This window comes from Drosophila takahashii, chromosome 2L (assembly GCF_030179915.1).
Source record: "Drosophila takahashii strain IR98-3 E-12201 chromosome 2L, DtakHiC1v2, whole genome shotgun sequence".
NCBI lineage: Eukaryota > Metazoa > Arthropoda > Insecta > Diptera > Drosophilidae > Drosophila > Drosophila takahashii.
Window position 1 is genome coordinate 18,132,341 of NC_091678.1, and position 24,000 is coordinate 18,156,340.

The following is a 24,000-nucleotide window of genomic DNA, read 5'->3' on the forward strand; positions in this document are numbered from 1 at the left end:
TTCAGCTGTGGTCACACTGGTTCGGTCGTGGGTGGCGCATCATCGCAATACTGCTGCCAATTAAACAAGTGAAAAAAAATATACATAGTAATTCTGCCCGTTGATTCGAGCTAATAAAATTGTTACCAGCGCCTGGAGTTTGCAAAATTAAACGCGAACAAAGCGAGTCGTTGTTGTTGTTGTAGCTGTCTTTGGTAAGCAGCGTCGTTTGAGTGCGTGTTTAGTGTTGGTGTGCGTGTGTGTGTGAGCCTTTTCACCAGAAAAATGTAAAAAAAATAATGAAAAAAAGTGTTGCCAAAGCAGTGAGCCATACAATTTATACAGATGCATTGTTTTAAACGAATTTCGCTAATTCACAGAGCTGAAAAACGAATTTAATATCTGTGTGCGGGGGGTATTCATCTCTTTTTTTTGCTTCTCCCTCTCTCTTTCCTCTGTTCTTGACAAAGTGGAAGTGGAAAAACCAGCGACTACATCAACAAAAGCGAGTGTCTCGCAATTGCATCCGTTGTACTCAGTTGCTAAGTTATATTTTAATTATTGTAAAACCCCGAGCAGCTAGGGGAAACGACAAAAGTAGATATTTTCCAAAACAGAAACATCCACAATCACGACGTGCGACGCCCTTTGGGGAGCACTCGCATTTGTATTGGTGTGCTGCTGCCGCTGTATTGGTGCTGCCACCTTGTTCGATTTTATTGTGATATATCTGTTTTATCGCATTGAAGTTCTTAATTTGTTTGCGACAAGTGCAGAAGGTGTATTTTTAAAAATGATTTCCCCTTTGTGTCTCCACTGTATAATCAGCAGCTTGCAATCTCAACGTTGACGCCCACCAAGCAAACACTTTCAGTGTGCGGCTTATTCGTTCTGAGGTAAGTCCGATTTGGATAATTATAATGCAAGCATACTATCTATGTGCTCGTGATAGTAACGCTTTTTTTGGATTCATCATTAGTGCATTCCAAGCATTTTTCGAAAGAATTAGATGAAACAGATTTAAAGTTTGATTACTTGTTTTCTTGTTGTTATTCAGAACTTACAGTTTTAAGTAATAATATAACAAAATAAAAAATTAAAAAAAAAAACAATTTTTATTTTTTAAATTTGTTTGCCGTTGGCTGAAAAGCAAAACAACATGATCACTAATATATTTTTTACAATAGACGTATTTATGATCAGTGATTATTAAGCAAAAAATAATCCATCAAATCAGTACAAAAAGAAAAACAAAAAAATTCGCTAGCTTTTTTTAAAATTGATAATATATAAATAATGATAATTAATAAAAAAACAATGAATTCGGTTAAATTCTTAATATTTTGACAGACTTTTTTGATTTTTATCAAAAGTTTAGTAGTGATTTAGTGATAAAAACATGAAAGAAAGATAGATTATGCGAGATACCTACTTTATTTATTTACTTTTTATAAAATATCAAAAAACTGGACACCCCAAAAAAGTTAAATTGTTCCTCAGTATGTATTTTGTATTTAAAATTTTAATGTATCTATATCTTCTCAAGATAAAATTCCGAATCTTCCAAATCTGAAAACAAATCCAGCGGGATATTAGCAATGAGAAGCACATAAACCTCGCGCTACAGCCCGTAAAATATGTTCGGTGAACCAGTTGTCTAAAAATAGCAGAGTACCGTGAAGGAAGCTCAGAAAGGCTTCATCGCTTTAGGTATGCTCTCGGATTTTGGTAGTCGGGACGCCTCGCCTGGGGCCTTGGCTGGGCATCGGAGCTTCAAATGGGCAATCCAATTGCGGAATTTCAATTTCGCAGTCTAAACAGCTGTCGGGTGCGAAAAATGTTTGTTATAATCAAATCAAATCAGCGGCAATGAGGTTAAACAGGGGAGGGCAGCCCTGAATTGCTCGTTCACAAATGATTTCGTCTGCTTCTCTAATGAGGATGCATTCAATTAAATTCAAATTTTTCACTTGCATGTGGGCGCAGAACGAGAAAGATGGGTAATTCTGTGGCTTAGATAATCTGTATTTTATCTACTGAAGCATAGGAAGTGTTTTAGCGCATTTATATGTATATAACTCGTGGAGGTAAAAAATTGTACTATTCAGGACAATATATTAATCTTAAATCACCTCCCAAAATTGATTGGTAGTAGGGTTGTTCTGTTTTTCTGTGTGAGACATTTTTTTTATCAGTTCTCTTCAGTCCATTGAAACTCTTCACAGTAGATATATTTTTCCCGTATATTTTTCTATGGTCTCCTCCAGCAAATTTGTAGCTTAATTATTTTGCACTGAAACGCTCGAATCGCACACGAGAATAACAGTAACCGATATAGATATAGTACACATGTGTCCAAAAGTTTCAGCATTATTTCTCTGGTTTTCATCTAATGAAAGGGGCTTCGAAGCACTCGGAGCAACCCAATTCCCAGGGCTAGTTAGGGAGATACATAGAATGAGAAGGGGAGTAAGAGAGACATGCGAGCCAGAGCTTGCGGAACCAGTCCGACAACATTTGGCGATTTGAATGTCGCAAGGAAGATGGAAAGCAAACCAAATAATCATTCTTCTTCCGGAGTACATCTACAAACTATATGTCTTATACCACTACTATGTCTATGCAATTATTTTATACAAACCTATTAAGATTGTGTGTATTCACTTACGCATACCACTCTAGTACTCAAGAATTCGTATAATTTTGCACCATAAACACCGCACTCGTGTAGTTTTGTCTACATGGTCTATGAAATTCAAGTTCAAAGCTCTTTTTTTCGACAGTCTCTGAAAGAGACTTGAAAAAACATGAGCGATATACAGAGAGGAAAAGAGAATTATAATGTACTTATAATAGAGATACATATTTTTGGTTTTAACTTGCACGAGATTTGCTTTCTTTTCTTTGTTTTCCTTTTTTTGCACTTTTATATACATATAAAGAAAACAGGTATTTGCCTTTTTCATGTGAAATGATAATATAAACCAAAATAAACTTCGAAATGAGGGGGCAATCTTATTATTTCGTATGTACACTTACTGCGGATAAGAATTTGATTTTTGAACACACAATGAAATTTATTGATCTAATTAAATGGTTCGTGGAAATTTCATGAAGTTTAATTTTGTGTTCCTGTGTTATTAACGACAAAAATTAGTTTTACAAAAAAATTTAAAAAAATATTAGTTTTAAACCTTGAAAATTGTTTGTTGGGCCTTGTGCTTACCTAATGTCGCGTTTTTGTCTTGGGCTTTATCCCATTTATAATTCCCAATTGGTACTAGCGCACAACGTGCTTTTGAATATAATTTATGTAGTAGCTAAGCTACAAAGATAAAACAATTTACTCTGAGCGAAAATTCAGTTCTATATGTTTCTACTTAAACCATTACTGTTACATTTTATTGGGTCTGCTTAACTAGTACATATTAGTGCTTACCCGTCTTTTATCTTAAACCATTATGTGAAATGAATTGTGATTGGATTTCTTAGTTTAAGCTTTCACTTATGGTAACTGAATCTGTTCAAAGTACATTATTTTCGTGCCCTACTGCACGCTATCCTTCCGTCTCCTCCTTCACAGCCTTTCCTTATCAGCAGACCCAGTAATCGTGGCCCATCATCATCCCCATTATGAACGCCTCAAAGCAACTTGCATCATCTTTGGCTAGCATGTGGAAAAGTGTTTCCGACTTCCGTATGAATGCTACATTTAATGATTTTGCTTTGCGCTGCCTTAAAGGCAAAACAAGTCACTTGCCATTTCCTTGCCATCACAGAGGACGACAAACCACCCCAAACATCACACTCAAACGATGGCAAACCCAACAACAAGAGCAGCTTATTGATTTTCTACAACTTTGTGATGTTTAAACAGCATTTTAGTTCAGTTTGTTTGGCTATCGTGCGCCGTCCACGCGTCAAATGAGCCTTTCCACTACGAAGTGGGTCTAACCGGATAGAGGGGGATCATCGGGCTGGAGGACTGACAGAGGCGGGTACCATTCATACATTCACCTGTATTCACCTGTGGGCGACACGCCTCGTTTGCTTCCAGGAATCGCTCGTACCCCTTGGACAGGTATATCAACTTTCGGAGCTTGACATGCAAATTATAAAATGAAAATTGGGAAGGTGTTAGTGGGGGATGTTCGTAAGGTGGAATGGATTCGTTTTTGGGGTTCGTTAAAATCAATTATTTGGTTTGTAGGTCAACATTTTTTTTCGACCCTGGTTTTGTTACGTTACGTTGGATAATCCACCTCAAAGTTTACATCATATGCGGCTAAATTGTATTTTCGTACTTTTCCTTCTCAAAAGGTTTGGCGAACTTAAAAAAGAGTCTGGTAACGATTTTCTTTTATTGGATATGTAGTTATAATGCGACAGTTTAAGACTGGAATAAAATCTTTTTTGTTGCTACTTATAAAAAAAATATTTTATATTCACTGAATACTGGGTATATTGTATTTGTCGGTATGTATGTAATATAAGGTAGTAATATTTGCGATTAGTTAGAAATTGTGATCAACACAACGTTGTTGTTGTGGATTCATTTCCTTAGGAGAGAAAAAATTGTCTGAAGAATTATTATTAAAATATTAATATTCAAAGTAAAAAACCAAGCCATTTTCTTTAATATTACCATATAAATTACTTGCAATGAGTCATTCCCTGGAGTTCCAATGAATATTGCGGAGTGGGTGAGTTCCGCCAGAGATATTTTTAACAACATATATGCAAATAAAGATAGGAAATGTCAACATATGGAAAAATAGCAAGCGATCGAGATAGCCTGCTGGCTAAAAATAAATATTATAATTATATAGATCAGAAAGCGTATCTTAAAAAAAATATAACAAATGCAACCCACAATTTCAAAATTGTAGTGCTTTTAATTCATAAAATATGTATATTATTTACTGTGACTGTGATTTTTTCATCGGTATCTATTTGCCTTTTAAGTCCCATGGTCTGCTATTCCCTTATTCTCTTTCACACAAGCTTTTTGTATGTGATTTAAAATTCGAAATCACATTCATTGTTTCTCGCTTTTTAGTGCTTTTGCACTCGCTAAAACTGAAAACACGTTTCGGTTTTTTTTTGTCTTGCTCTAATTATGTTGAAGGTATACGCTTAGTTTTAGCATGAAATATATGGATGGTTTTTTATTATTATCAATTTTTAACGAATAATTTAAAGAAAATTTGCATATTTAGGTTGTTTAGTTTTCTCTTTTATGGTGCTTTATAAAATATTCGAAGTTGTATTGCACATTTTTATAAGTCAAGGTCGCTTCAGTTTGTTAGTTTGTATTAATTACACTGTGTTACAGAAAAAATGATTCTCGCTAAATTTGCCATTTGCCAATGGATCCCTTGGAAAAGGATCTTAAAGTAGGAAAAATTCGTTTTTTTTGTCTTTTTTGAAAAGCAGTTATCAATTAACCCCTGTCAATGTCTGTCTACGCCCCTGCATTCTTTTGACCGGCGCGCTTGTCTGGTTATTACTACCATTTTATTGTCATTGTTTGATTTCAAGCTTTTAGCGCTGGTTATTATTTTTGTGTCCAAACTTATCTTATCTTAACTGGGTACACAGGATCATAAAGTGACTTTCTTGGAAGAGCTGACTAAATGTTTTAAGTGCAAAAAGATATCGATAAGATGACCTTGCGATATGTTTAGATAGGAATTGTTAATTATGTTTACTTATTTTTGGTGTACCTATAAAGATTTATTGATTTAAGATACTCCGAATGGAATATTTTCAAAGGGAAGATTGACAAAAGTTTATTTTATGAAAAAAAAGTATATACTACTGTGGGCAGGAAGCACACTGCGCCATTTCCGCTGTTATTAACATTTTCCAAATTCCTTCGTTCAGCGACAAGGTAATTGATTAGGCCAACAAAATATTCTTTTACACTTTTGCATTCGGAAAGGCCGTTTTCCCAGAGTCGCGACACCCATAAGGCACTTAAAATCGATAAATAATAAACTTTAAGACTCCAAAAACCGAATTTGAATACAACTTTTCCGTCAGTGCAAGAAAATCTGAAAATTTGATTTTCTGACTTTAAACACGTTCCGTATTATATCTTTCTTAGCTTATGGTTTGTTGTGGCAATTACTAACCGGAGCCCTTTCTGTTTCATTGTCCATCTGCTTTGAAGGTTATTTAATTCCTATTGCCCAATAGTTTGTTTTTCAAGCGTAGCCTACAAATCGAGGCAACAACACCAAACAATATGTGGTAGTATGTTTCTGATTATGATAATTTTGGTTGGAGCAACCATTTCCTGTTTGACAAATATTTTAATTTGAATTTGGAAAATGTTGCTTACAAAACTGCTAGTTCAAATGAACTAATACGTTTATAAAGCTCACTAAACTTCTTAAAATTTTGAAGAACACCCTTACCTTATTTTTTGGTTTCCCTTTCCCTGACAAACCGAACCGGTTGGTGGAAATTCCCTACCATTGCTGTTGCCCCCAAATTCATTCAGCCATATGGTGTCCCCATCACACCGGGTCACCTTCCAAAAAACCGAAGAGTGTATTTCGGCTGCTGTTGCAATTGCTGCTCGACTGCAAGTTGCGATACGTTTTTGTTTTTCACATTTTTGTCATTGTCAGTTGGCAATTTCAATTGTCTATCGTGGAAAAGTCCCATTTCCGAACAAAAATTAAAAACAAATTAATAAATAAATTTCACTTCCACGGTTTGAACTTGACGATTTGGTATTGGTCGATTGCAGAGTAGAAAAGTTAAAGAAAAAAAAAATGTTTTTTACTTTTTACAAAAAAAATATGTAATATATTTTTTTGAGTGTATATTACCATACATTATAAACTTCTCAAATAAAAGCTACAAATGGGATATAGATGTCTGTTCGGCACGTTTACACTCATTACTGTACGATTAATAGGTATAAATTAAAAAATTGATTTTAATATACTTCCTCCCCTAACATGAAATGCTATTTTAAACAATTGACCTTATTTATAGTTAGTTTTTTACTCAACAATATGCGTCTTTTTATCTCTTTTTTCTTCCACTTTTTCTGGTTTTTTTCGCATTTGGTTTCGGTTCAGAGATTTACAATTTCACATAATTAACACCGGGCTCTTTTCGAGGCTGTCAATTGTCCACAATCTTTTTATTTTCTTTTATTATTTCTCATTTTGAAATGTCCCACAGTGTTTATTTTCTTTCCTCTCCTTCTTCATCAGATTTTTTCTGTGTCAATTTTTCCAACATCACTTTTGTTAATATTGATTGGCCTTATTAATTGCAATTGCAAATATTTGCTGAACTGACATATTTTTTTTTATGGTTTTGACATTTTATACGAAATCAGTTTATTTTTATGAAAATCTTACGAGTCTTATAGCTGACTTAGCTTTAATGGCAAGTGTCTAGTTTCTTGTTTTCTGTTTTCTTTTTTGAAAAAAAAAAAACAAAAAAAAACACAGGATTGACATTTGTAAAATGCATTGTAACTTAAAAAGTAGAGATCCCCACAACATTATGATTGGACTCTGTTGAATTTAAAGGTTCAAGGTACCATTTCCGCTACAATGGGTTTAGTTGTTTTTAAGCCACAAAAAGTACCTACTTTGGAAAGTTCTCTGGATTATTTTCAAGTAGAAAATCACCTTACAACTAGAAAGCCAGAATTCATTAATTAACATTATTTCTGATTTTTTTATAAGCGTGCTATTGTAGCTTCAGACTTCAGAAAGTCACCCTGCAAGTAAAATTTGTATTTATTGTAATTATTTGTTTTTGTAAGTGTATTAAAGTGTCGTTATTGCATTTACTCATAAAAATAAAGCATTTTTATGGTAATATTTGTTATCGGTTAAGGGCTCTACATTTATATTTATATTGCCGTGTATTTATGTCTGTGTGTGTTCAGGTGTTTTTGTAGTTTTTTTGTGTTGCGCTTTATCTTTGTTTACGTTCACCATTTTCAAGTGCAAGTTAGCGATGGTTAAATAAATTGAATTCGTTTGATAAAGTTCAACGTAACAACTGTAATAGACTTTCGTAACGGTGTATTGCTAGGAAAACAAAAGCTAGATCGACCAGGTTAGTTATCCTGATCGAGAATCTTAATATATACTTAATAGGATCGGAAACTCTTCCTTCTACCCAAATACAATATACACTTTTATATTAGGAGTAATATTATAATATAAAATATATAACTATTATAGGGAGGTATAACTATTGGAAAATGTAGTAACTTGTCACGTCACAGACGAGCAACAAGATGGGGAGCGTGAGGCAAATAACGATTGTGTGTCAAGAAAGGCGACTGTAAATCGGTTTAAGTGCCGGCTAGTCTAGCAAAGTCATCTAGACTGAGCTGAGATTAGGCATGTGCGCGGTCGCTTATTCAACTTTCAATGAAATGCTGCCCGACCAATGTACCCTTCCTCTCTGTCGTTTTGGAGGCTGCCTCGTGGCACAATTAGAATTTATCGCATTTGGTGTCGTTGCTGTTGTCAAGTTACGGATTCAACTCGCAATGGTAATAATATACACAAACGTATAGTATACGTTGTTATATACGGTACTCGTCGAGGGGTATATTGTATTCGTGCAAATGTGTGAAGCTTGCTCTCACAAAGCCTATTCTACTGAATTCGAATCAATCTAGAAACGTCCGAAAACCACAAACAATTTAAGTTAATGCAATGCAACATGGGTGACATGGATTAACTGGAACTATAATCAGGAGTTTTTCAGAGCAGTTTAAAAAATATTAAACTAGCGTTTGGTAGGATTATTAAAGACTGCTAAAAAAAATAATTTTAAAACTTGGATCTTCTTTCGAAAAATGAAATTTGCTTCTTATTTTTATAGTTGCATTTCATTTTTTTGGAGTAGCATACATATTTTATATAACAAAAGAAAGGGGAACAAAATGCGATCGTAATTACATTTTTATCTGATCTCCGTAATTCGGATAAGCTTGACAAATACATGAAGTTTATTCAAACGTAAAGTATTCAGTTCAGTAGCGTTCCCAGCAGTTGTATAAAGAAGGAGGGAGTAAGGTGGAGATAGGACAGATGAAAAAACTTAAAATATATGTGTACAATCTACACTGTACATATGTACATTTGCATTTCATACCTTGCACGCGGTTGTTCCAATGAGAGTCATTGACTGTCAGAAAAAATGACTTCATCATCGATGTGACCGGAGTTAGTAAACAGACGCGTGATACATTCAATACACACAAAAGGAATCCTACTTATTTAGAATAAGCCGTCTAGATTGAAGTTCATAAAATACTTCTGTAGTACAACATCTGGAAAGTAGTTTTAAAAAATATATTTATTGAGGCTACCTTTGTTTTGTGACCGCAGTTGTCCTCTTTGGATCATTGCTCATATTACAATCTACACTGTTATTTTAATCAGGGCTGTGAACCATTCCGGAGCTGAACCACTCCGAACCGGAGTGGTTCACTTGTTTTTAGATAACGAACCGAACCGTAAACCGGAGCGCCGAATTTTTTTATAATTGAACCGGAACCGAACCGGAACTTTTTTTTTATATTCGGTTCGGTTCACGAAAAATTTATATTGTGTGTTCGTGTTTTTTATTCAACATTGTGGGGGGCTTTCTGGTCATATTAAAATAGAGTTTATTTACTAAGGGAAATAAAAATGCGCAAATATTTTGTCTATGCAATGACTGCATCTAACGCAAACAATCTAATAATATATAACTATCATCTTCCAAAACTTTTCGCAGTAAGCCCACATTAAAATTACATGATTAAATCAAAGAGTATACTTTTTGCCTTAACTGGTAAACACATTATAAATCACAAATCTTGTAACTTTACTTATAAGTCTTAATGTTATGGTACATATTTCAATTAAAATACATGGAAATAAATGTTGACTTTATTATTTCATTAAAAGAAAATTTCTTTTTTTGAACCCTGGTTCGAACCTGAACCCTGCTCCGGAACATTATCTGTCGATTAGGTTTGAACCCCGAACCGAACCCATGCAAAAATAATATGGGTTCACAGCCCTGATTTTAATAAATATCTAATATATACAAATCTTCTTAACATATTTGCGTTAATGGCAAAAACAAAGACCAACAATACTCAAAACTGTATTTTCACCATTTATTGTTGCTTCATTTTATAAATCAACTTGAGCTACTTTTAGGGGGATTCCCGTCTAATGCGATGAAAAATTTGATTTTTTTTTTAATTTTCTATTTTATACTTTCAACAAATCGTTATCTGAAGTGGTTCTCGAGATATAGGAGGTTTCTGTTTGCGTAATACTAAACAAAATCAAATAAGAACACCTCTTAACGAGGTAAAAAACTAGTGACGATCGCACCTTCAACATACAAAAGTTCTGATATCAACATTTGTGACCAAAAATTATTACACTCGTCATTAAATAGACTTTCTAATATTTTCTCATTCGGCCCGCCCTAGCAAACTATTCCAGCCTTTTTCCCTTCACAGGCATTTTCTATTGCAGCGTGCCGAATGAGAAAATATTAGAAAGTCTATTTAATGACGAGTGTAATAATTTTTGGTCACAAATGTTGATATCAGAACTTTTGTATGTTGAAGGTGCGATCGTCACTAGTTTTTTACCTCGTTAAGAGGTGTTCTTATTTGATATCAGAAGTTTTTTTTTGTTTACATTTGCTCTCATAGGAGCTAATATATACATTAAAATTTAAATTGGTCAATCATAATTTGTAAGCCATTGTATTTAAACAAATTAAGTTAAAAAGGTGTTTAAGTATTTCAAAATACCTTTTAAACGAGGTATGGCACATGTCTGTACCTTTAGTAGTGTAGAACTTACAAACTAACGAAATTTAGCCATTTTTAGCTTTTTTCCCGCTAAAGTAGCGGCTTTTTCCAAAAGTCGTAGAACAAAAGATTCCTATATGGAACTGTTAAATGCAAATTAACTGATTTCATGACCCTAATATACAGTTTTGATACCCACGCACAAAATTCAACACTCAGGAAGCGTTAGTTGTTCTGAGCTGGCAAAAGTGGCCATTGTCGTTTCTTAATAACTTTTAAATGTGATTTTTTACAGTAACATGATATATACCAAAATTTAAGGAATCTCAAGGGCTATACAGTTTAAAGTTGTAAGGAAAATCGTTAGAGCCGTTTTTGAGAAAATTTAAAAAAAGCTAAAAAGAAAGTTTAAAAAAAAATTCTTTTGTTCATATCTTTTTAACTATTACATTTACACAAATTGCAGATAGAGGGCGTTTATAGCATTTAAAAATACCTTTCAAACGAGATGCAGCACAAGTCTGTAGCTTTAGTAGTATAGAAGTTACGGCTTTCCGAATTTTAGCTATTTATAGCTGTTTTCCCGCTAAACTAGCGGGTTTTTCCAAAAGTGGTAGAACAAAAGTTTTTTATATCGATGTGATGAACGTCATATCAAGTTTTCAGAACTTAAAAAACATATTTTGGACAAACTGACAAACTGACAAACAGAATTAAATTTTCATTTTGGGAAGAAGAAGAAAATCTTATTTTGGCTATAACTTTTAAACGGATCGTCGAATTTTGACAAATGACCCCTCATTCGACGGGTATTTTTAAAAGGATTACAACTAAAACATTGCGAGGGGGCATTTATCCCCACCGGCCCCAACAGCTCAAAAATTCGAAATTTTCACTTTATCACTTTCACCTCTCTCTCTCCCAAACCAATTGATTTTCTTGAGGTCTTGGTATGCAATCCTTTAAGTTTTTGCAATACCTTTCGATTGGTGTATTACTCATTACGATCGGACTATCACAGCAGATTTTCAATTTTGCGGCTATATAATAGTAGTCGCCTTCGCACACTCTCCTGGTGCGCTTCGTCACTACATGGACTGCCGTCCATAGTGATAACGTTAAAAGTGTTTTTCTCGAGAACATGCTTTGGTAAATTCCTTTTAGAAAAAAGGCATTATTCTTTAAAAATTAAAAAAAAACACTAAGTCCATCCGGGTGCATAAAGAAGGCTCAGAAATATTCTTTTTTCAAATACTTCTCTCACGTATGTCCCCACGCTCGCCTAGAATTCATTATATTCAGTTGCTCTGGACTGAGTACAGAAGAAGCATTAAAATCACCGCCTGCCTTTCAAGAGAAGTATCTCATTAAATTACAGACGTGTTCCGGGGTTTTTGATAGAAATTAAAAAGAAAATGAAACCAAGAAAAAAGAGAGCAGCATTTTAATTTGCATTTTGAGTCACGTACAGAGCTGACCAGCGTCTGCAAAAGTAAAAAAGGAAATGGATATTTAAATTGCGAATGAGTTTTATTGTCACTTATAGGTAGATCTTCATATTGGATAATCCTCCATGAGAGGCCGCTGTTTTAAAGATGCTTTCATTGCATCGGAAGATTATTTTGCCATGTAATTTGCTTTGCAGTCAAGCGACAATAAACAATTCATATTGGAAAACCATATTTTTGGTTACATTTATTAGGTGTGTGCTCATCTAAACTTTAGATTAGGCTAGTTTTGTTGTTTACCCTGAACAACTGATAAAGTTCGGTGACTGTGCACCCGTTGCCCCCGAACTTGGTTAAGGACTGATAGGAATTCTTTTGTTTTATTTTTGTGTTTATTGATAGGTTCAACCTACAATCTGGCACCACAGACTTGAGTGCAAATGGTTTTTTAGGTTATCATTGACGGAACTAGAATAAAAGACTATCTCGACACGGATCTTACCCTGTTACTTAGTTGTAGGAGGTAAACAAATTGAAAGTTTGGGCCGTAATAATTACGCCTTAATAATATATTATAATATATTAAGTTAATATAAATTTTAAAATCAACCCCACCATATGATTCATAATAATCATTATGGAAATTATTGATAACGATTAAAATGAATGTTCTGTTATTTTTTGTATAGTAATGTTGTATTAGTATGGAAATTCCAAAATATTCCTTATTCTGCTTCCATTCAAAGCCATGGGAAATACGTAACGAGTCTCGTCACAAATTTGTTCAGCGGAAGCAATTGACGATGACGTTTTCTCGCAATCTCTATCTATATGTACATTGTACATATATCTAATGGCATGCCGTCATTTGAATGTACCTATTAGATAAGTGTAGTTCTGAACGGTAAACATTTGTGGAAATTCACGCCGCATGCTACACTGTGCAACATGCTGAGGTTATTGTTCTGAAAGTAAATATCGTAAGTGGCTAAAATCTATTTCAAATTATTTTTTGTTAGGTATACCTAATTTATTTCTGTGACTTAAGTTTGACGTTTATTTTCGAAACTTAAAAAAATGTTGTAGATCAGTGTTTGTTATAGTTGTATGTGCAATTATACTCGACGTGGCTGAGACAATAGATCTCAGTTGAGAACAAATAAACTCTAAATTCAAAATATGTATGTATAGTCTAGACAAATCACATTTGTGTGAAGATGACAAATACATTAAGTTATATGTATATATAGCAGAGGCGTTCATAAAATATTAAGTCAATGTCACATCCGGCTCCCCGGTTCCTATCAGGAATAAGTGTGCCAAATTTTCACATTGCTTCAATGAGGTCATCACCGAGTTTCAATTGTCAGCTGTCTTTGGCGTTTGCTTTTTTATATAGCTCATAAAACTGCAGCTGGTATTTTGTCTGTAAAAATATTTGAATGGGTATTTTATCATTTTAAACGAGAATCGAAACATATTTAAATCCAAAAAAATATTACTATATGGAATTAAGGAGATTATTGTTTTCATCGCGATGGCCTACATCATCGAGTATCGTCGAGCCCAATAAAGTCATTGTGCGCATCGCGCCTTTTATCGAACAGAGCTGGCTGTTTGTGTTTATATTGCAGTTGTACCTTTCACATGTACAGTGTAAAGTATAAATAGTACACCCAGAACAAAGCCATATATTTGATCGTTTGTGATCGATTTATTAAAGGTTTTTAAGATACAGTTTTTTTTTAACGAAAAAAATCGAATCGATTTTTGTTAAATCAAAAAAAAGTTCTTAATTTGTTTCGATATTATTTATGGGTTTATTTATATATCTATTTTGAACCTGCAAACAATTGTGAGGGGCCAATTGAGGAACTAGTTGAAATAAGAACTATTATTTGCGTATTTGGCTAATTTCAAACATTCGCTGTTTGCCTATTGAACTATATGCATACGTCATTGTTAATAAATAGACACCTTGTCCGCTAAATGTTTTTGACTGTGTGTATGTGGATGATGCAAGGTAAAGGTCAATTAAAATTAATATAGTTGTTTTTGCAATGATCATATTTTTATTCTTCCCCAATTTGGTGGTGGTTTGGAGCCAGTTAGTTTATTAATTTAGAAAATTGTAGGTATAACTTTCGGACTTTTCTCTCAAATCTTGATTTCTATGAAAAAAAAAAGTTTCAAAAGTTCGATATTCCCATTTTTTTTTGGTGTTATTATGTACATCTCGGAAATGTCTCATTGGTAATGATTTTCTATTCAAACTGACTATGTTTTAAGATATATAAATTTTTACCTCACACATTCTCCCAAACTCTTTTGTAACCCCTTGGTTGTCTTCTGCTTATTTTACTTTCAGCTGTGAGTGTTGAATTTAACCGGACCTTAACCAATACCTCCTGCTCGCGGGGCACCGTCACGGAAAAAATGGCAGTAAAGTAAACAGCCCACGAAAAAACATATAAAAGCTATCAACAAACTAAAGGGATCCATAACTATTAAGAGGATAAGCTGAAAGATTCCAGAACCGTATAAAACCCATCAAAGGCGAGGTTCAGGCGGTGCTGCAGAACCGCTGGAGACTTTCTATCCATTTTGCGGTAGGACGGCGATAGAATCCGGATTGTTGGACAGAAATTAATGACACTTCTCGGGCCTAGCGCCCCTGGCATGGCCTTTATGATGAAAAAGAAGAAGTACAAGTTCAATGTTGAAGTGCAGCTGCAGGATTTAGTCGAGGTGGCGCTGGTCAATGAGGTCCTGTTTGCCAAGATACGATTGCTCGACGGAGGATCCTTTCAGGAGTACAGTAGTCGGTAAGATCACATTAAATACTCAAGACTCACTAAATAGTAATGGATATCTTTTGCTTCAGCGAGGAGGTGCGCAACCATCGAGTGGAATGGAACCGCAGCTTTGAGTTTCCCTGCAAAATGAGCGCGAATGCGTCGACCGGCGTTCTAGATCCCTGCCACCTGCGTATTTCGATACGCAAAGAAATGAAGGGCGGACGAAGTTACTATAAGCTGGGTTTTATCGACCTCAATCTTGCCGAATTCGCCGGCGCCGGCCTCACTTCCCGTCGTTTTCTCCTAGAGGGCTATGACTCGAGGCATCGCCTGGACAACTCCATGTTGCGAGTAAGCATCAAGATGCACATGCTCAGCGGTGATATTCTCTTTAAGGCGTAAGTAATGCAGTACAAATCGTTGTACTATTATTTAATATTTTTTTGGCCTTTCAGACCCACGCCAAACCTGAAGAGCAAGCAGAGCAAGCCTTCAATGGACGATCTGTCTAATGCAGCCACTGGAGTGGGCTTACAAACTCCGACGGCCACCGCGATGCCCAGCATTGGCAGCGGGAGCGGTGGGTCGGCCATACCCTTGGGCGGAAGTGGGGCCACCTTGGGCGGCGTTCCCAGCAATCAGTCGCTGCCCGGAACGCGTCCAGTCTCCACCACAAAAGAGGAGGGTGAGTAAAATGTGTTTGTGCACACAAAAAAAAAACTTGGTAAAATCAACTGTAATAATTGTCAAACAGGCCCCAACCAGCAAAATTGTCAATTCTACTAAGTAAATAGTCATTTCACAACAACAAAATACACACAATTAGCAAAGACACAAACCCAAAGCAAAAACAAAATACACGTAGCTATTTAAATAGTTACGTAACTATCTTTGTTGGTCAATTTTACCAAGCAAATTTTTTTGTGTGTGCTTATTATTTCCGAGTATAATTGTAATTAAACATAGGGCAGAAATATGGTAAACTGTGTAATTATAGATAAGTATGAATTGAAAGTAAAGGATGAATTGAGTAAAAAAAGTATAATCTTAATTGCGAAAAATTCCAATTTCATTTAAATTCCAAAATTCCAATTGCTATCTCTATAAATATTTTACTGTATACAGTTCGTATTTCGAATGCGTCTTTCTCCTATGCCCTTTATTTTGAAGTTAGAGAATATCAGAGATTTCGGCAAACTGATATTATTTAATATCAATTTTACCAGTATTGCATGGTAAAAACTATATGCATTTGCATAACCATAAATTTACCATGCGCATATCGATTTCACCGCTACGTTCTTTTTATTTGTGTAATCGCAAATTATAACCAGCGTTCTTTCATTAGCAATACTTGCAGATATCGATAACCAGGCTTTAATCGCAGCTATTGTGACGGACTCCGGATTGTCGGAGTCCTCCGAATCGGGAGTAACGCTGACCACGGATAACCTTCAGCAACATGTCGCCGCTGCTTATGCCATTACTCCTGTGACCCAGCCGCTCCCGGGGCTGGGGATCATTGGCAGCAACAACTACGGAACCACAGGAAGTGGAGTCGGGTTTTCTGGAGGCGGCAACGCCACCCTTATAGAAATGGGACATTCAAGAAATTCCAGTAATACTAGTCAAGTAAGTCCGTCGTTGAGGCACCTAAACTGACAAATACATAATGTTCTTCGCCTCTCCTAATTCAGATGTCAAAAGGTTCGGGTTATAGTAGTTTTTCGCACAGTCAACATTCAAGGCAAAGTTCCGAGGGTGACTCAGGACATGCTAGGTAAGTCGAAAACAAAGATTTGAGTAAATCTTTTATTCTTTAAAAACATTTTAATTTATATTCTTGTAATATTAATTTTGTAATATTTGGCCCAAGATTTGTGTAAGCGATACCATACATACTTCAAATAACAATTGCTCTACTATAATGCTCAAGTCTCTACTTGCGTTATATATGCTAAAGCCCTTTCAACATTATTAAATTGTGTCTAAACTGCTAACACGAATACACTAAACAAAACAAGAGAGAACGCTATAGTCGGGTGCCCCGACTATCAGATACCCGTTACTCAGCTAAAGGGAGTGCGAAAGAGATGGAGAAAAACTTTGATCCGCCGTAACTTTTTAACGAATGGTCCGATTTAAAAAATTTCTTCTACATTTCGATAGGTATTGATAAACACAATAAAACTGCATTTTTACTTTTCCAAAATATTGAAATTTTTAAAATCGTATATATGCGATTGTGGGCGTTAGAGGGGGCGTGGCACCCTTTTGAAACAAACTTGCGCTGCGTAGGAACTCCTAGAATCTGCATGCAAAATGTCAATCTTCTAGCTTTTCTAGTTTCCGAGATCTCAGCGTTCATACGGACAGACGGACAGACAGACAGACAGACAGACAGACGGACAGACGGACAGACGGACATGGCTAGATCGACTCGGCTAGTGATCCTGATCAAGAATATATATACTTTATGGGGTCGGAAACGCTTCCTTCTACCTGTTACATACTTTTGCACGAATACAATATACCCTTTTACTCTACGAGTAACGGGTATAAACATAATATTTTTCGCGACCAGTCTGACCTAACTTGAATAATATAATCACTGCTTGTCTTCAACTATACTAATTGAATATTTTATCAACTACTTTAACAATCAAATACTTATACATTCACAAAGAAAACCTTTTAAGTTAGAGCTAATAACTATGCTTATTTTATATTTAATAATTATATATTTTAAAACGAATTTATTTTACATCTATATTTTGTATTTTATTTGTTTTGATAATATAATGTTGTTACTTAAAGCCCTAATATTGTCGTAAATCTTTAATCTTTAGTTAAAACATACTTTTAAGTAATTTTATGTATGCCTATGAAGTACAAAATTTTCTATTAGCCCTTAATAAGGTATCGCTAAAAATATCTGTTAAACGAAACAAAATTCTTAAATTAGTAAATTGTACAGGTTGGGGCTAGCTCATAAAATAAACTAAAGTCATAAATTAAAGTCAAAATTTAGATACCTTGCGGTTTCTTAAATTATGTAAGAAAAATTAATACCAAATGCAGATGCTGGGCGGATATTAAATTAACAAAGTTTTATTTTTAAGGTCGACCCTGTTCAAGATCGGGGTCCTATGTTTCTATAAACTTGCGAGATTGCATGTTGGCTTGCATTCAAAAATGCATGCTGGCAAGGATTACAGGGGGTACATTTCTGGGGGCGGCAGTGGGACAATATGATAAATTGTTGAGACCTGTTCGCTTAAATATGAATCTGATGACTTCATCAACAAACTGGCGGCTTGAGGCCTGCGCATTGGTCTTTTGCCCTTGCCGCCTTTTGTGGAAGTTTCGTTTTTTAAGGTCAATTCTGGCTTTTTGTCTTTTGGCGTTTTTATGATTGTGCAAAAGCTTAGCATGAGGTCAGGAAAGTATTTTGTCGAGGCCATTCAAATTTCCTAAATAAGATTTATAAACTAACACTTGAGTATGCTTATATAGGTGGGGGTTAAAATGTATTTTTTAAATCTGGTTAAGGTCACATAAATACTAAAACTAATTGTCTTTGTGTTTTAATTGGTCTTACGGTACCTTTTATATTTTACGTTAGTTTAATTATTTCACCCATTCTATGCTTAAGTTATACTAATTTATTGCTAAATTTTTTAAAATTAATTTTGTCTTTCTTTCTTTTTTAAACTAAAATTATGTTTTTGTATATAACAAATGGGGTATATGGCCAACTAACCAACTGCCAAACCAATTCTCCAATAACACCATTTCAATTCGATTTCAATATAAACGACTGCCTGCGATGCAAAACTATACCAACCAACTACAGTCGCTTTAGAAAATCCGTTTCTTTACTTAATAGACTCAATCAAAAAGCAATTAATGCCATGAAATTGAATATACCTCACGGTCGACATCACGGGCAAAAGGGTCAAGAGCAGCAGCCGCAACAACACCGCAGTGTACCCGTGGTCCACAAAAGCGATCATGTTCACACACACTTTACACTCAGCACCACAGTTGAATATGTAAGCGAGGAACAGCTCTACCAGACCCCAAACTCTACCATGAGCACCTCTGAGACGTTGACCTTCGAGGAGTTCCGCACGCCGATGGCAGAACTTGGTGCTCCCCTGTTCCATCCACTGGCAGCTGGCGGTGGTGCTACGCCCAGCTCAACCTACCGCAGTGCCGGATCTCCGTCCCATGCCACGCAATATTACGACAGTGGAGAGGCGAGCGACACAGATGAGTATCCCAACGAGGATTCGGCCGACAATGACTCCGGGTTGGAGGAAAACTTCCATACTCCTCGGGTGGCCAAGATCAAGTCGATGGAGAACTTGTCCATTCTGGAGATGGACTTTCACAAGGCCTCCATGGAGCTGGATCGTAACTCCCCGCGTCGCCTCAAGCAGCTGGCCGAACATGCCCAGATACCCAAGATGAAATCGCTGAACAATCTCTGTTTCGACGAGTACGCTGAGCAGGCGGTTCGCGAAGAATTTCAGCGCATGCACGAACAGTCGCTGGAGGAGCGGATCCGCTTTCAGCAGCACCACCAGTTGCGCAAGAACTCCACCACATCGAACGGGTCGGCGGCGAAACTGTATGTAAAGCATTTGAGCCACCACCAGACCAATCATCACATCAAAGTCGGCAACGCGAAATTCATCGGTCAGGATGGCAACGAGAGTCCGCGAGAGTCACTGCATTATCCCATTCAGAAGATGCGATCGATGGGCACGATACCCGATATTGTGAGCGAGCGCATCGAGCCGGATCCCTTTCTCACTCCAACCACCGAACGAAAACCGAATTTTCCACGTCTTGTCCAGTCTGCCGAGAAGCCGATGCTGGGCAGCAGCTATGTGAATCGCCTGCTCACCTACGACGTGGTGGACTCACCGGCGGAGTCGTTCAGCACCTCGGTATCCTTCATGTCGCGCACGCCCTTCCAGCGAGCAGCCTATCGACGCAATATTCCGAATGGAACCTCTTCGACACCCCTGGCCTCTCAGGATTCCTTCGTCGTGCGGCCACATTCCACAAATGCTGCCTACGAGCTAATGAGGTGCGTCGCGTTATGTTTAAAAAAACAAGTCGGGAATGAAATTCCTTGAAGATTCCTATAAATAACTCGATATATCTAAAACTAGAAAGCGTAGGGTTAATACTCATTACTTGTTAAACCCATCTCGTTACTGTTATACTGTTCTACTGTGTCCCAAAATGTGTATCTTAAGACTCCGCTTTCGCGTCCTAGTCCTAGAGTTAGTATTGGTCCTTGGTATTGGTCCACTACCCCACACTGCCGTTATCATTTCCATTTAACATTTTTCAACCGTTTTTCGTTACTCGTTTGTTTGGCCTTTGTTTTGTTTTTGTTCAAGTTCATACTAATCATTTTTGGTTTTTTATTGAGATGGTTTTACTACTTTTTAAAGATAGATGTAAGCTGGTTATGAAGGTTAAATCGTTATCGCAAATGCGAGTTGTACAGTATTTATTGAGCAAGCTTTTGCGACGGTTCTTTATTACTACCTCACACAATATTAATGATATAATCCAGCCATACCCAATACTGTAATACGTCTAATTTAATTCCTTCTTTTTCTAACAAATAGTAGTAAAATATATTAAAATCTTATTTCATATACAAAAGTCAGGCGGACTGTAACATTTTCGTTAATGTCTGTAATTAATTTATTTTCTTTGTTTATAAATTGGAACTGCACTTAAACATTATAGCTAGTCCATTGAAAATGAACAAATTAGTCCACTTTTTTTTAGACAGTTTAGATAGATAGATAGATAACAAAGGTATACTATATATATATATAGCTATACAACGTTTGGGACTTTATTTCTTTTTTTTTTTGTCGTAAAAGATTTTCTAAAACTGATAAGTTCTTTACAGAATTTTTGAATCAAAGAAAAAATTAACAATTTCAATAAACCAATAAAATGATTGAATACGTCGTTGATAGATAATGGGTTGAAAAAAATGAGATTGGCAATTGTTTATTTACCTAAAATCCCTCTTTTCGAATTGTTCACTCAGAAGGGATATCGTTAATATTAGCTGTGTTCGCCAATGCATCTTGGAATTCCAAGAGGACTTTTGAAATCATAATTATATATTTTAATATTTATGATTTAAACAGTTTAGTTTTTGTATGTTTTTTTCTATTATATTGCTATTTGAATAAGACTAAATCCTTTGTAGACTTTATAAAACAATGGAAATCCAAATGTATATTTTTACTTTTACATTATGGTTATAAAGTCGTGATGAAAACATGAATTTCCACACTATACACACACGATTACATCGATTACCGAAAACAAACGCTTTTATCATATATAAATCGCATAAACTCAAATCATTTGCTACTTCTAGGGAAAATATAAAAGTACCGCATTTGTTGGATTTTTATTTTCTTTTCAATTGTGTTTGAATATTTTGAAAGTTTTTATTTACTATCCGTGTATACTTAATACGTTTGTGATGTTCTGTGTCTAAAACATATATTCGCATTTAACGGCGCGTTCATTCAGAAGCTTTAGTGGAGTTCCTCGTCGACTCTTTGACGGCAATGGGACAACCAACAGCAGCAACATGGGTGCAGTCAGCAGCAGCACCAACAAGCAGCAGCAGCATGCGGGTGTCGCCTCAACTAATTCTTATATTGTCGGATCCAATTCGTCGCCTTGCGGAACTCTGGCTAGTATTCACTCAAACCATTCGGCCTCCTCGTCGAATGGCAGCAACAGCAGCAGCAGTGGAGCAGTCATTACCTTCCAGTGTAATTCGGGAAGTGGTCAGGACACAGTAGACGCAGCCACACAGCAAACGCAGCAACAGCAGATGACAGTGGGATCGCCCAATGGCCATGGGAGCAGTTCGCGGTTGGGCAATGTCATGTCCGGCGATGCCCTCAGTTCAATGGCCGCCAGTCCCACGGACGCCTGTAGCATACGCTCCAATCCATCAGCCGCCTCGCTACTGCTCTCCACATCGGCAGCTGCCGCCGAGGCATCTGCACTGGCATCGGCCACCACTATGTCCGTTTCTGGGGCAACTCTTTCGCCGCTGGCCACCACCCAAATCATTCGCCGCCCTAGCATCACAATGATGTGGGTTGACTTGAAGTTCACACATTGGTTTCTTATTTTTAATTATTGTCTTGCGTAATTATAGCAATTCTTCTTGTTTTACATTTTAATTTGTTATAAAAAGTTATTTTAAAATGTATAGAAAAATCAGGTCATTCCTACTTTCTGCTGAAATCAAATCGAATTAATATAATTTTACTTCGAAATTGTTCCTCATAAAGGAGGATATCCTGAGCTTTATTTTCTACTGCCAGTCTGTCTTAGCTATAAGTTTTTTATGTTCATTGCGTAATTATTATACCCGTTACTCGTAGAGTTAGCGTATTGTATTCGTCGCCTTAAAAGTATTTATTCTCGTGGAGGCCATCTAACCATGTCTGTCTGTCTGTCCGTATGAACGCTGAGATTTCGAAAACTACGAAAGCTTAAATGTTATGATATTCCGAGAAAATTCTAGAGATTTTTACGCACAAGATTGCCACGCCCACAATCGCCCTTATTTGAGTAACGGGTATCTTATAGTCGAGGCACTCGACTATAACGTAACGTTTTTAATTTATAAATTTATTTTTAAATATCTTATAATTTATATAATTGTTTAATTTTGTTTATTAAATTGTAAAAAGTAATAATTTTTAATGATAACAAATTTGTTCAATTTAATTAAAAAAAATTAAAATCTTTTGGATACTTATAAAATTAATAATGCCGTTTTCTTAGCAATTTAATTTATTTTTAAACTTTGCACAAACCGTAATCACCTTACTCATTTCATAAATTAAAAAGCTCAGTGTTTTGTTGGAATGTTATGGAGGCGAAATGCCTCAACTTTGTATTGTTCTGCCTCGTTATTGCCTGCGTTTCCGTTGTCTGGTTTCTCTTGCAATTGTTTTACTCATATTGCACTTATAAATCACATACAAATTGTTTAGTAATTAGATAACTAAATGTGTTTAAAGATTGATAACAACGAATTTTAATTTGCTTATATCTTTCCTTCAGGAATCCCAGTTCCGGTTCGTTAGTTATAAGTGAAACAGGATCTCTAGATCGGACGAAAAGCAGCGGTGAGAAGCGCAAAAAAGGTGCGCTCGATGACGGCCCACGTGTGTCCGACCGAGTGGAGGAGACACGGGTCAATCCAGACTCGTTAATTGATGAGATTTTGAAGGACACAAAGTTGGATCAGCTGGAAGAATCCGCAGAAAGTGAGTTGTTTAAGGCAAATGCATAATGTGTATCCGCTAACCACTTTCTCTTCTTTAGCCTCTGGTCTTCAGTTGTACATCGCTCGCGACGGAACCGCCTCCCTGGGCGGACACGAGGTTAAGTCAAGCGTTCGAGCGGGTGCCCTAAAACAGGTTGTCATGCAGGATAGGAGATAGTAGTGTACGGGACTCACAACTGTTTTTTAAAATGAATTAGAAGACTTACTGATCGAGTAAAAAAACAGAAAGAGTATCGAACTAATCGAAATAGTTTAGGCAATGCAAACATGTTTACTTGCAAACTAAAGTGAGAATAAAAATACGCTATATATGAGTATATAAATGTATGTCATGTCGAAACTACACTACTATGGATGTAATTAACTAGCTATACGTATATATGATCATAAACAAATATGCATGTATTTCATAGATATGTTCAAAAGTAACAGTCGGACAATATTGCTGTCAACTTGTTCTTTAGTAACATGTCAAGGTGTTTTGGCAAGTGTTGTGGATCAGGTAAACAACCGCTAATAATTAGGAAAACCAAAAATGAACTTCGTAGAACTGCACTTTATATACATATGCATGAAAAATAA

General features: G+C 36.0%; 1 protein-coding gene across 8 annotated transcripts; it reads left to right on the forward strand.

Moving 5' to 3' along the window:
- Nucleotides 1-9: 9 nt before the first annotated feature.
- On the forward strand, nucleotides 10-23,745 carry LOC108067947 (early estrogen-induced gene 1 protein). Of its 8 annotated transcripts, none has more exons than XM_070217037.1 (10): nucleotides 10-194; nucleotides 808-875; nucleotides 14,615-15,071; nucleotides 15,131-15,442; nucleotides 15,500-15,729; nucleotides 16,393-16,676; nucleotides 16,742-16,824; nucleotides 18,901-20,145; nucleotides 23,193-23,398; nucleotides 23,457-23,745. In XM_070217037.1, exons 3-10 carry the CDS (start codon nucleotides 14,896-14,898, stop codon nucleotides 23,573-23,575), a joined length of 2,655 nt encoding a protein of 884 aa, XP_070073138.1. In that variant the 5' UTR covers nucleotides 10-194; nucleotides 808-875; nucleotides 14,615-14,895; the 3' UTR covers nucleotides 23,576-23,745. The 8 variants fall into 8 exon arrangements, with proteins under 8 accessions (XP_070073138.1, XP_070073165.1, XP_070073176.1 ...); XM_070217064.1 differs by having other exon boundaries at nucleotides 811-875; XM_070217075.1 differs by lacking the exon at nucleotides 808-875.
- Nucleotides 23,746-24,000: the final 255 nt, after the last annotated feature.